Raw genomic sequence first — 14,374 nt, 5'->3', positions numbered from 1 at the left:
ATTTTGATGTGACTACTGAAGCCTTTGTGGATAGCACAGTTGATAGAAACAGCTATCTCCCCACACTGGGTGGAAAAGACCTGAGTTTGAATACCATCGATGACAGGAGGATTTTTCTGAGTCTTTTTCACAACATGGCTGAGTTAGTCGATCACAGGTGAGGGTAGCATGATTTTACTCCTGGAAACTTGGGTTTTTTGTCCCAAAAACAGAAAATTACCTCAGAACACACAATTTATAGACAACGTATGCAGAGCAACATGGCCTTAGTAGTCGGAGTGCAAAAAAAAAAAAAAGATATGATTAGTGAAGACATTTTAAGAATAAGTAGAAAAAGAAAAAGAGGTTGGTAGAAAAAGAGGCTGGCAAAGTGAATTTGGTGGAAATGACATCAGAGGTAAAGCAAATCAATTCAGAGGATAGTAGTACAGATGAAAATTCTGAACTCACAAATTTTACACTAAAAAGCATACAGGAAGGCATAAAAGTTAGCAGAGCAATTAGAATCTTATTTTTTGAATGCAGATTCTTCTAGTGAAAGGAGACCAAAGTTCAAAAGGGAGCTTCAAAATACTGTTCCATACAATGAAATTTACAAAGATCCATCAATCAAAGCAAACAAACTCAGATTACTGATTTTTTAAAGAGAGCAGAAGATACACAAAATCAAGAATGGTGTATTTTTGTTAGCTTTTGGAACGTAACCCCCCCTCCCTCCCTCTTTGTACTGGTTCTTAGTCCCATATAACACAGTTTCACACTCTATGAGATTTTATAGGAACCTAACTACCATGTTATACTGGGGTTACCTGTATTGTAATGTAAATTGGTTTCTCTGTAAACAATGCCTTGTTTGGTAGTGTGTGTTTCCTATACAAAATTGACAATTTTGAAAGATTACTTTTCAGTAAATACAGCAATTTCAGACTAAAGTAATATTTAATTTCTTAAAAATATAGTAAAATCAATTTTTAATTAGTATTGATTTATACTTGATTTTATAAGGTTTTGATTTGATTTTCTTTTTTTATGGCGCAAAAACATCAAAGATTATAATGCGCCAGGAATAATTTAAATTTACCCAAAAAGATTAAGATTTTGGTAACCCATGAAAAAGGTTACATCGTCAAATGTTGTATATATGCATAAATAAGTAAAAGGCAATATAAGGGTAAAACATATATATTTCCTATTTTATATACATCTGTACATATTAATAGCACGTAAAAAGTTAAAAACTGCTGACACACAGTCATTGTCAGATAAAATCTGACTGAGTATATTTGGCTCAGTCTGTTAAAACATGCTTGATAGATAAAATGGTGCCACATAGCTCACATACAGGAACGTCACTGGCCCTCAGCAGAAAAGAATGTGTCAGATGACAACGTCCTATGCAGAGCCGAGCAAGAACAACTTCCTCTTTATGAACCCTGCGTAAACTAGACTAGCATGGTTTGATTACAGGCTTAATCTGATATAGTTTGTTGGTTACATGAGTCTTGCCACTACAAATATATCTTGTTACAGATTATTTCCCTGTAGTCTGTATAGGGGACTGACAGGCTATGATTATTTGACAGGGAGGCTGATTTGGCTGCATTGTCATCCAAATCATTTCTTTTAATCCTGATGTGGCTGGGGATCCAGCAGATATCAAAATCACCTTCACAGAGGGTGTGTGAGAATAACTCACAGGGGAAAAACCCTATTCCTTGAGGCTAAGCAAGAATAATTACAGTCCTGCTTAGCCTCAAGCCTAAACATGGCTTTAAATATTCCTCCACTGATGGGAATCAAACCCAGGCCTCTTTAAAAGAGTGATGAGCAGAAAAACCACTACACTGTCAGTGAGGATGGTTAATTCCATCTGAAATTAATCATTTGAGGTCAACAAAAGATATATTCTTTCAAATGGAAGAATATATCTTTTGTTGACTTCTTATTTCAGTGGTTCTCAGACAGATTTATCAGTATACTCTCTGGGCATACATTAAGTCATTTCCCCCATGATTTTTTGCAATATAAAAAAGGGATTTAATTTCTGTGAAAATGTAAATTTATGATAATATGCAAATATTTTAACACTGAAATTACTTCATTAACATTTTCAATGCAAATACACACATTTTGGGATGTTTATCATTACTGAGACATATCTATTTGTTCTTTATTAAATTAGAATAACATATATATTTTTAAAATTGTAAATATATAAGTTAAAGAATTTTATTTATCTTTTAAACATAACGTCAATTCTGAGACAACCAGTGTCCTGAGATGGATATCATCATTCTTCTCTTCCTTGGTGATTCCCTTTTATATATATATATATATATATATATATATATATATATATATATATATCTCAGTTTTTTTGTTTTTTTTTTGGCTGGTGCAGCATAAGCCTCCAGCTTCCTTGCACCATATAGCTAATAATAACTTACTTAGAAAACAAAGTAGTTTACTATGAACTATCAATTTGGTTCTCACTTTACATTTAATTGACACAACTAGAAAATCGAAGTTCACAGTAGTGGGAAAAACTATGGGACCTCTTCCGATAATCTAAAAATACTTTTATATTTTCCCTTTGTCTTTACCAAAACTCAATTCATAGCTCACACCAGAATCTAGCAAAATTTTGGCACTTCCATCTTGGCATAAACCCAGTAGTTCTTCTTGAGTATTGTCCTCTTCTAAAACATCTATTTGGCAAAAAAAAAAAACAAAAAAAAAAAGAATTTTGAATAAGGGAAAAAGAGTCATTGAAAAATCAAGATAACTGGAAGATGGCTGCCATTGTTTTAGTATTGAAATATCAGGAAGTATTTCTACATAGCTTGTAGCAGTTTGTTTGTTATTTGGTTTTTAGGAGCATTAGCAACTAAGGCCATATTGCTCCGGGGATATGCGGTGGTCATTCCCTGACCTTTCCGCATCCTCCGTATTTGGTGGTCACAGACTCGAACCCCGGTCTAATCAAGAAGCGTGTGCTACGCACTGCTGCTCCTGCCCACCTGGACTTGTAGCAGTGTAATCAGTATTAGAAGAGGATTATAAACTAATTTATAGCACTACTTAGGTGTTTTAATAAATTAACTTTTATCACATAGTCAGTAACGTACGACATTAATATTCATAGAGCATTTAGTATCGATGATTTGGCATAGAGTATTGCAAATAGGTCGCGATAAAGATCAAATCACGTAAGTTGGCAATAGATAGTTAAATTTATTATCTATTATAACTACAGCAGACTCTTGGTGAACCAGGATCGGATTAACAGGTCCTTCAAGACTCCAAATTAAAAAAAAAAAATCAACCAGAAATAAAAAAATTCAAGTAATAACTAAAATAGGTATAGATATTTTGCAAGTCGTAAATAAGCGACAAGCAGCATTATAAGTCGTCATTGGGAGATTAGTGTACCTATTATCTTGCAATCCCCGCTGTGTTCACACTCGAAATAAAAAAAAGAAACCAAATGTTTCGTTTGTTTTTGTGCGTCGCGTCGATTGTGTTCCGTTGCAGCATAAAAGGACAAATTTTGTTTCGTTATTTATGTCGGGATTTTTTTTTTTTTTTGTTTGTTTGTTTGTTTAAAAATCGCGAAAATGATTGGTAAATGATAAAATAAACGCAAAAGAGTTGCGCTTTCAGTTAAACAAAAACTTGGAATTATTCAAAAGTTTGAAAACGTTGCATCTCTCTATCCCAGGGGCTCACATCTGGTGAGTATTTAATTAAACTTCTTTATTGCTGCTAAGTACGGTACATGTCACAGATTAGTAACATACAGAGTGGACACTCCCATAGACGGCAATGGCAATTCCGGCCACATGTTAAAATTCGCATAGACAGTAGAGGGCCCACTTTCAAAACATAGAAACAATTGGCAGATTATTAGTATATAATTTATTGTTACTCCAATCCCAAAATAAGAACACTAAGAACGGCGGACGATTAGGAAACCATAACATAAGTAAAGGTTTCGGCAATAATATATAAGCGGTTATAGCAGCCGTGTGGTAATATGATATGTCGCGGTTCGAATCCACGTCCCCCCCCCTTTTATTGCCCACTTATACTTTCAATTCATTTCTCTGGTTAAATATGGAAATTTACTTGTTTTCACCTAAATAAAATAATTTAATTATTAATAAAGTTTAATATTTTTATAAGTCATGGCCAAGCATCCATAATGTAGCTCAGGAGGAGGAGATTAAGATGCCATTTGCAATAGACATTAATAAATAGCCTTGCATCTTCTTGGCCTGCTGGGACACTAGTGAAACACTTCTACACTACAAAGCGTACCTCTACCTGGATGCGGTATCCCCAACGTATTGAAACCACAAATAATGAAAGGAAAACCTGACTCAGACCCGCCATTAAGTATAAGTTTGGGGAGGAACATTTTGGTTATACTGAACAGGACCTTCTTAAAGGTTCAAACTCTCACAGAAGCTTGACAGCGACATGATCACCCACCACAAACATATGAAGATTGAGGTGAGAATTACCTCCAGAACGAACCATAGACGATTGATGAAGGCCATCAAAGCTCCAACAAGGGCATACATCCAAACTTCTTTAATGTGCACAATTTCCTATCAAAATACTAGAAGTCTGAGAAATAAACTTCAGCCAATGGAAAATCTTCTCTTGTCAAGGTTGTATGACATCATTTGTATCACAGAGACATGGCTGTCCCCCAATGAAGAAGATCTCGCATTCTCTCAACCCGCTTGCTTCTTGGACATTTTTGCCTCCAGGGAACGGAGGTGGTGTAGGCATTCTCTTCAACACAAAAAAATTCTCACTGACTAGCTCAGCCACTCTAAAAACAGAACTGTTTGAAGCTGCAAGAGCCTCACTCAGCATTCAAGGTCACAGACTTGACGTGTGCACAGTCTACATCCCCCTCCCACAGTAAAGAACACTTTACAAGAGATCTCCAACTGGGTCATTAATCAATGCCACCCTAAAGCAACATTACTAGTGTGTGGAGACTTTAATATTAGCTCAGGCCAACACAGTCTTCGCAAATTGTTATCTTCTGATCTGGCTTCAGTAGGTCTCACCCTCCAGAATTTTTCCCCTACCAGAGGCGCTAACCTGTTAGTCCTAATATTTGCAACAGACACCCTCACCGCTGACAGTCAACCGGAAACAGCCTTCATGTAAGACCATCTACCAGTAGCTCTCATTCTTCCAATCACTTCCAGGACATCCTGGCAACATCAGGCACCAGTTAGGAAGACAGTGAATAGCCCTTCTCTCCTCAATCCATTTTTCCTTGGGAAGCCCTAAACCAATGTCATCCATAGCTCGGGCTGCACTTTCTTACCCGCTGACTGCAGTCAATTGCTCGAACCGCAGCATCAAAAACAGTTTCAATCTCCTGTTGAAGCAAAGCATGGTGGACCCAAGATCTCAGCCTTAAATTTCAGAATAAACAAAGACAACATGAAAAATGGAAAGCAAAATCAAACCCACTAGACAGAATTGCATACTCAAGAGCCCGTGTCCAGTTCAATAGAAGCAAATCTGAAGCCATTAAAGCCTACATCGACAAAACAATCAAGATCGGGAAGGCACCGTTTAATGCAAGGCATAATAAATTCCCTCAACAACTTAATCCAATTGAATGGCTAGACTACATCACAAGATTTAAGCCAAAGTCAGTGTCAGACCTTAAGAGCATCCACAACAGTTATCAGTGAGATGTCCTCGCTTCCATTATCATCATCACAAAAGGAGAGCTTATCCAGGCCATCAATGATATCCCACCAACTTCTTGCACTGGATATGATGGGGTCCCACAATTCATTCTGAAACGCGTTAGTGTTTTCATCATTGATGCACTCCTAGGTATCTTAAATGGAATCCTCACAATGCAAAGTTTCCCAATAGCCTGGAATCAATATATTGTCCGACCAATTCCCAAAACACAAGGAGCAACATCAATTTCACAATTCAGGCCAATAATGAAAGCCTCATGTCTCCTCAAAGTCATGGAGAAGTGCCTTCTTCCCGTCCTAATCAACCAGGTTCTGCCATGTGAATCACCATACATTCACTATGCCTTGAAACGTAGGTCCACCATTACCAACCTACTGCAAACCACCACCACCACCACCATTCTGGGGGGGTCTACAAGACAGGGCTGAGACGGCAATTGTTTATCTGGATATCCAGTCTGCATTCGACAGCATAGACATCCAGCCCCTCCTGCAACTTTGTGAGGATGGATACCAGATAAAAGGCAATATACTGGAATTGTTGAAGTCGCTACTTACGACCAGGGTCCTTCACTTGACTGTGAATAAAAAATCTTTCACAAGGAAAGTTTGTGTAGGTGTACCCCACGGCGGAGTTCTCTCAGGGCTCCTGTTTACGGCTGCCATCCACCCATTCCTGTGCCAGCAAACAGAATTTATCAGTTATGCAGATGACTTGAAGATCCTCTATCGGATCAACTGGACCGCCCGACATGAAACCATTATCAACAGCCTTAAGAATCTGATTACATACTTGGCAGAGTTTTCTCTTAAGATAAATCCAAAAAAATTTGCACAAATGGTATTTTCCCTCAAATCAAACCCAACGCAACTAAACTTGGAAATCCAGGGAACCCCCATCACTCCAGTCAACAAACACAAAGATCTGGGCGTTATATTTGACCCTAAACTCAGTTTCAAACACCATGTTGCAGACATTCACAACAAGGTCTGCAGAGCAAGGTGACTTTCCAAACAACACCTCCTTCATGTCACAGAGCCTGAGTACACGCTCCAATACATATACCGGTTTCTGCAGCCAATCATCACCTACGGTTCAGAAATCTGGGCATCGGCAACGAAAACCACGCTAAAAACCATTGCATCTGATGAGTACTGGCTTCTTCTGTGGGTCCTCTTCAAGAATAAACTGCCACCACTCATACATACTTCAGATATCACCCAACTTCTAAATTACAGAAAAGTCTCCAAACGGATATTTGCCCTCCGCTTCCTTGTGTCAATTAAAATGATAGCGGGTGAAGTCAATACGCCAAATTTTTGGCAGATGTGCAATTAGTAGTAGTGGCATGTGATGCAAGAAAGCAAGTGTGTGAGCTTATGAAGCATCAGCCAAAAAACAAAAAAAAAAAAAAAAAAATCACACTATTCCTTCCGAATACCTGTCCAGTTCCATCTGAAATTTATTCAACCTATAAACTTCCACAACGACAGATAGAAGTTTGTTTCAGCAATTAACCACCTGGTGGCTAAAGGCAAATTTCCGCACATCTATTCTACACCTGTCCTTTCTTAATTTGAATTTATGCCCCCTTAGGTTCGTAATCTGAACAAGTGGAAGGATCCCATCAGTATTCAGCGTGCTCAACCCATTCAAGGCCTTATATACCTCAATCAGATCACCGCGCAGGTGCCTAGTCTCCAGCCACTGCAATTTGCAGAACTTAAGCCTCTCTTGGTAAGAGGATCCCTTCATTCCCCTCACCAATCTTGTTGCCCTTCTCTGTACACGCCCAAGTAAATCTATATCCTTCCTAACATGAGGCCTCCAGACCTGTACGCAGTACTCAAGGCGTGGCCTGACCATTACCTTATACAGAGGGACAACACCCCCTTTTCCCTGCTAGCAAAATTCCTATATATCATTGACAAAACCCCATGACCTGCCCTGTCAACCTGACTGCATTGCTCAGAAAACTTCATATCTGACTGCACAATTACTCCCAGGTCTTTTTGATTTTCTACCACGTTAAGTGTAGTACCACACAGTTGGTACGTTTCTCTGGGGTTACTTCTACCCATATGCAGTACTTTGCATTTGTCAAGGTTAAACTTCAGTTGCCACTTCTTAGCCCATCTGCCCAAATTATCTAGATCCTGTTGCAGTAGCACACTGCCATGACTGTTATTAACAACCCTGCCAACCTTTGCATCATCTGCAAACTTCGACATTAAGCCTGTATACCTTCATCAATATCATTGATAAATATACAAAACAACAGTTGACCCAACACCGAATCCTGTGGGACTCCACTAATAACATTAGTCCAAGAAGAGCAGCACCCATTGATTACCACCCTCTGTCTTCTCCCACTCAACCATTCTTTTATCCATTGTAGCAACTTACCCTTAATACCATTCTGCTCCAATTTGTCGAATAGTCTTCCATACACAAGTGTCAAAGCTTTCCTGAAATCCAAATATATGATATCAGAATTATTTTTTGCATCCAGTTCCTTTGTAACCACATCATAATATCCTACAAAATTTGTCAGACAAGACTTTCCCTTAACAAACCCATGCTGTGTCTGAATTATTGCTGCAGTCTTGTCTAGATGATCCTGCAATGCATCTTTAACCAGTGACTCCATTATTTTAACCAAAACAGAAGTTAAACTAACTGGTCTGTAATTACTCGTGTCACCCTTCGATCCCCTTTTGTGAATTGGAGATACATTTGCACATCTCGAGTCCGTCGGAACCTCCCCTGAGTCCAAGGATGCTCTCATAATTATGGCTAAGGATTTGCTTAGTTGCTTTGCACTCCTTTAATATAACTGGATAGATCCCATCCACCGCAGGTGCTATTCTTATGTTTAACTTCAGAAATTTCTCCTCCACTTTGCTCTCAGTTATTACAAAATCAATAAGTATCCTGCTACAATTTGATAACCTTCTGACATTTTCAAACCTTAATAATTCCTCATGTGTGAATGTAGATGCAAAATACTCATTGTTTGTTTGATTTCTGAGCAGGATCATGAACAATCGATGTCAAGTGGACCAATCAGATTCAAACTGGCGATGTTACCAACAGTAAATTCTAAGTGGGAAGCATTCAAGGAATTAATCGTGGATGCTACTAAAAGTTTCATATCTGTTAAGAAATATTGTTCAAGGTTTGGGCCTAAATGGTTATCTAATGAACTAATGAGACTCTTAAGAGAGAAAAAAAATGCATGGAATGCATATAAATTGTCAAGCGACTCAAGAAACCTATGGCAAATATAAGCTAGTCTGTAATCAGGTCACAAAGGATTTACTGTTGGTAACATCGTCAGTTGATCCCACTGTACTCACCTTTACGGAAGCAAAAACCCTTTCCTTTACCCCGATGGTAGTTAAATCTTTAAGTAAATCCCACATCAGTACAATGTGATCAGTGCCACCTAGTGGTTCCTTTATCTGCAAATTCTTAATACACGAATGATCACTGCTGATAACCAGATCAAGAGTATTACTCTCTCTGGTTGCCTCTCAAACATGCTGCTGCAGAAAACAATCATCCAATAAATCCACAAAAGTCTGACTAGTGTGTGAGTGACCAATCCACAATTTCTAGTCAATATCTGGGAAGTTAAAATCCCCCATTATAAGACATTCTGATTTACTAGCCAACTCTATTTCTCTGTACAATTGTTCATTGTACTCATTTGAGTCATTAGGCCTATAACACACTCCTACTCTTATTTTTGCTTTCGCAGTGCTTATGTCACACCAAACGGACTGAACAGTGCACTGTTCATCTATATCAACTGGGTGCACTTCTTTTGATTTTGTTTTTCTTAATTAACAGCATAACACCTCCTCTGTTTCTATACACATTGTACTCACCAAATTTCAGTTCTGCATTCCTTATATCTGTGTGACACCACGTCTCTGCTATCCCAGCAATATCCGCCTTTGATGTCTTGACCAATTGGAGGATCCCCCCCGAAACCCTTAAGAGCCCTCCCCTCTCTGCAGTCTGTGGCGTGGAGGCTTAGAATAGGGGATAGATTCCTGCCCATGGAGATGCTCCACAACGTCCAGGAGATAGATGTGGACTACAAAAAGTTCATAGAGGACAAATCGTACAGAAGACGCATCATCAGGGATCAGCTTTCGTCTTCAACCGAGTGACTGCCATCGTCTTTTCATGTGTCTTCATTTCACATGTTAATATTAATCTTATATGTAAAATATTTAATTATACGTTTTATACCCTAATATGTTTTAAGTAATTTTTCTTGTATTAGTTATTTCATGTTAAACCCCTAGCATTGTCGCTGTTGTGGGTATTATTGCATCAGGCAATCATGTAACCAATCACTGCCTGCAATAAAGATATTTATTTTTATACAAGTTGGAATATCAGTGCGGATTTATTTTACCATTTTTTGGAAAAGGTTTCTTTTCCGACCGACCTGCGTAGTTTTTTCTGTCCCCAACTTAGCTGGTATCTTCTTGTTAGGTGACACTCCCTCGCCAATTGCCTTGGTTTCATTCCACATCTATCAGCATGTAATGCAAAAGCCATTTTCTGCCTGGAAACTTTGGTCACGTGGATGAATGATCACATGATTGTTTTTTAATGACATCGGTGATGTTACTTTCAAATCCCTTTCTAAAGCAGATGAAATTTATAATGGAAGTAGGTAACTATCATTTTCAGGTAATATATTTTGTATTGCTTAAAAATAATAATATTTTGTGATTATTGTATTTGTGAATTATTACACTTGTGAAAAGGTGAATAAAATAAAAATACGTATAGTACTTAATGCTACAGATCCAATGATTTTAACTTTCTATCTATATATGTATATATATAAATTAAACTTTCCAAAAATTATGGTAGTACATTTGTAAACCATTTCAAGTGAAAATAAACTGAACATGTGCAATGAAGATGTATTATTTTAATTGAATTTTTCTCCCTTTTGCCGAAGCGAAATCATCAATAATTTTATCCTAATTTATGTTTTGTGCAACGTGACTCTCAATGGATACAATATATATATTAGTTAGTCGTTCTTGTTCAGTTGTTGATCTAAGGTGATTTTTAATAAATTTGAGGTTACTCGAAGGCCTTTCACAAGACGCTACTATTACAGGCAGGGTAAGAAAAATTCGTAACGCTATTTCTGTGTTTGGATTAGTTTCGATAACACAGTTTACATTAGTTTCGATATACTCCTGAATCAATTGGGGAGAATACATGTGTATATATATATAGAAAGTTAAAATAATTGGAACTATAGCATTAAGTACTATATGTATTTTTATTTAATTCACCTTTTCACAAATTATTACAAATAATCACAAAATATACTCATATTATTATTTTCAGGCAATACAAAATATATTCTTATTCTTCTTCTTGGTCCTTAGCTGGCAGCTGGGGGAGGCGGTTGGCCACGCAACCAGTATGCTGCTGTAGGTGCCGCAGGGTTTCGGACTTGCTCTGTGATGTTCTTCCATACTTCACGATCCATGGCGTCAGTCCTGGCCTGGTTAAGGTCGAGACGTCGGCTCTTCAAGTCATTACCTGACTTGAAGAGTCAGGTAATGACTCACAAAATATATTATATTTATAATATATTTTGTGAGTCTGTAATTACTATATATGTTTGTCTGTAATTACTATATATTTTATATAGTAATTACAGACCAGTTAGTTTAACTTCTGTTCCGGGTAAAATAATGGAGTCACTGGTTAAAGATGCATTGCAAGATCATCTAGACAAGACTGCAGCAATAATTCAGACACAGCATGGGTTTGTTAAGGGAAAGTCTTGTCTGACAAATTTGATAGGATATTATGATGTGGTTACAAAGGAACTGGATGCAAAAAATAATTTTGATATGTATTTGGATTTCAGGAAAGCTTTTGACAGTTGCACATGGAAGACTATTGTACAAATTGGAGGAGAATGGTATTAAGGGTAAGTTGCTATAATGGATAAAAGGATGGTTAAGTGCGAGAAGACAGAGGGTGGTAATCAATGGGTGCTGCTCTTCTTGGACTAATGTTATTAGTGGAGTCCCACAGGGTTCGGTGTTAGGTCCACTGTTGTTTTGTATATTTATCAATGATATTGATGAAGGTATATCAGGCTTAATGTCGAAGTTTGCAGATGATACAAAGGTTGGCAGGGTTGTTAATGACAGTAATGGCAGTGTGCTACTGCAACAGGATCTAGATAATTTGGGCAGATGGGCTAAGAAGTGGCAACTGAAGTTTAACCTTGACAAATGCAAAGTACTGCATATGGGTAGAAGTAACCCCAGAGAAACGTACCAACTGTGTGGTACTACACTTAAGGTGGTAGAAAATGAAAAAGACCTGGGAGTAATTGTGCAGTCAGATATGAAGTTCCCTGAGCAATGTAGACAGGCTGCCAGGGCAGGTCATGGGGTTTTGTCAATGATATATAGGAATTTTGCTAGCAGGGAAAAGGAGGTGATTATCCCTCTGTATAAGGCAATGGTCAGGCCACGACTTGAGTACTGCGTACAGGTCTGGAGGCCTAATTTTAGGAAGGATGTAGATTTACTTGAGCGTGTACAGAGAAGGGCAACAAGATTGGTGAGGGGAATGAAGGGATCCTCTTACCAAGAGGCTTAAGTTCTGCAAATTGCAGTGGCTGGAGACTAGGCACCTACGCGGTGATGTGATTGAGGTATATAAGGCCTTGAATGGGTTGAGCACGCTGAATTCTGATGGGATCCTTCCACTTGTTCAGATTACGAACCTAAGGGGTCATAAATTCAAATTAAGAAAAGACAGATGTAGAATAGATGTGCGGAAATTTGCCTTTAGCCAGCGGGTGGTTAATTGCTGGAACAAACTTCCATCTGTCGTTGTGGAAGTTGATAGGTTGAATAAATTTAAGGAGGAACTGGACAGTCATTTGGAGGGAATGGTGTGATTTTTTTTTTTGGCTGATGCTGCATAAGCTCATACATTTGCTTTCTTGCATCACATGCATCTACTACTACTGTTACCTGAAAATAATAATTACCTATGTCCATTATCGCTTTTATAACTATGTACTTTTATTTTTATAATCAAATTCTTATGTAGTCAGGAAATTATTTTTTATTCTTTTTAAAAACAAAAAAAAAAATTACTGCAGCACGTACGTAGTACATTGACATGAAACACCAGTTTTTTTTTTTTTTTCAAATAAAGAAACAAAAATAACACGTGCTTCCAGCGACCGGGTTTTGCTTGAATCTCTCCCAAACGATTCGCGGCTGCAGTTGTCACGTGATAAAATTCCCCATGAATTTGATCACGTGATCAAATTCATGGGGCCGCGCCGCGCCGAAGCTGTCGACAGTTGTCCAGCGATCAACGCAAATTTAGAAACTGGTACGCCGAAACGCAGTTGCTGGTGAGACTGCATAGTTTCCACGCTACTAATCCATCGTTGCTTTCCGCAAAGATGCTTGGAAAATCGGTCACGTGACAACTGACGATTGCTTTAGCATGGTGTGAGTTTTCGTGCTATCTTCTTCGCAATCGTAGAAACTGGTACTCGTTCATAGCTAATGATCGCTTCGGCGCAGTTGTGGGGAGGGCAGGAATGGGTCATGTGACAGAAACTGAACGAACCAGTGGGAGGAGCGAAAGCTTTCGATCACTGCAATGACGTATGACTCCTTCCTCAGAACTAAACCAGATGTACCAGCTTTTAAAGATTTAACACCTGCACTACTCTCTACATGTACAATACTATGTGAACGATACATATATCTTAAAAACATATCACTAACACCAACTACTCTTGAAATATTGTATGTTCATATCATCTACATGATACACCACTAAAGACACAGTTACAGTAGTGGCATCTATTGACAAAGAACTGAACTGGCTACATATATTAATTAATTAAACATGGTCTGGGAGAAGGAAATTAAATTCAAAACTTACAGGCTCATAAACTATAGCATCTGGCCGACGAAAACCAAGTGCCAGAGACATTTTATATTTACCCGAAATGGTACATAATTTATCTCTTGGCCTATTATTATATATTATATAAGAAAAATTGAAAAAGAAACTCCAAGTGTCAGTCCGCCGGTCGTTCCAACTGAACTAGCACACTGACGTATGGAGCAAAAATCTCAAGTGGACTATCTATCGTCACTCTCACGTGATAATCGATATTGTCTTAAGTCACGTGACAATGACACTCTCACGTGATACTTAAGACAAGAGACTAGAGCAGTGTGTCCAGGCATGCCGGTGATTTGCCTTACAGTGAATGCCGTCTTTGTACCTATTAAAACCGGCAAATTCGCGTTAAAATGAACAATGTAAGTCAATAGGAGCGCACACAACAACAGCGTGTGGGCAGCGGCATCGCTTCTTGTGGTAATTCCCCAAGCTTACCTCAATAAATTAAGCTTGCTCGTTCCCAGGGAAGCACAAATATCACTCAACTCGGTACGCGCGTCGCCACCGTAATAATATTATTAGTACGAAAATACAAAATTAGCAGTGTTGGCAAGCTCAAAATCCGCTATTTTTAAAACTTATCCCGCCAACTTTTTAAATTTTCATTTAGGTTAAA

The 14,374-nt window shown here is 38.2% G+C and overlaps 1 protein-coding gene across 1 annotated transcript in view; it reads right to left on the bottom strand.

Annotated features, from left to right (window-relative positions):
- Positions 1 to 13,813, bottom strand: part of LOC150085943 (galectin-4-like) — a 132,632-nt gene extending 118,819 nt beyond the window's left edge. Inside the window, exon 1 of the mRNA XM_090373600.1 lies at positions 13,732 to 13,813. Coding sequence (XP_090229726.1) covers positions 13,732 to 13,782 — 51 coding nt within the window. The 5' untranslated portion in view covers positions 13,783 to 13,813. The remainder of the gene's footprint in view (positions 1 to 13,731) is intronic.
- Positions 13,814 to 14,374: the final 561 nt, after the last annotated feature.

The sequence above is a fragment of the Mastigoproctus giganteus genome, chromosome 5 (assembly GCF_048544385.1).
Source record: "Mastigoproctus giganteus isolate SK-2022 chromosome 5, ASM4854438v1, whole genome shotgun sequence".
In the NCBI taxonomy this organism is placed as follows: domain Eukaryota; kingdom Metazoa; phylum Arthropoda; class Arachnida; order Uropygi; family Thelyphonidae; genus Mastigoproctus; species Mastigoproctus giganteus.
The sequence above is the reverse complement of the archived record's forward strand: the minus strand, read 5'-3'. Positions and strand labels throughout refer to the sequence as shown.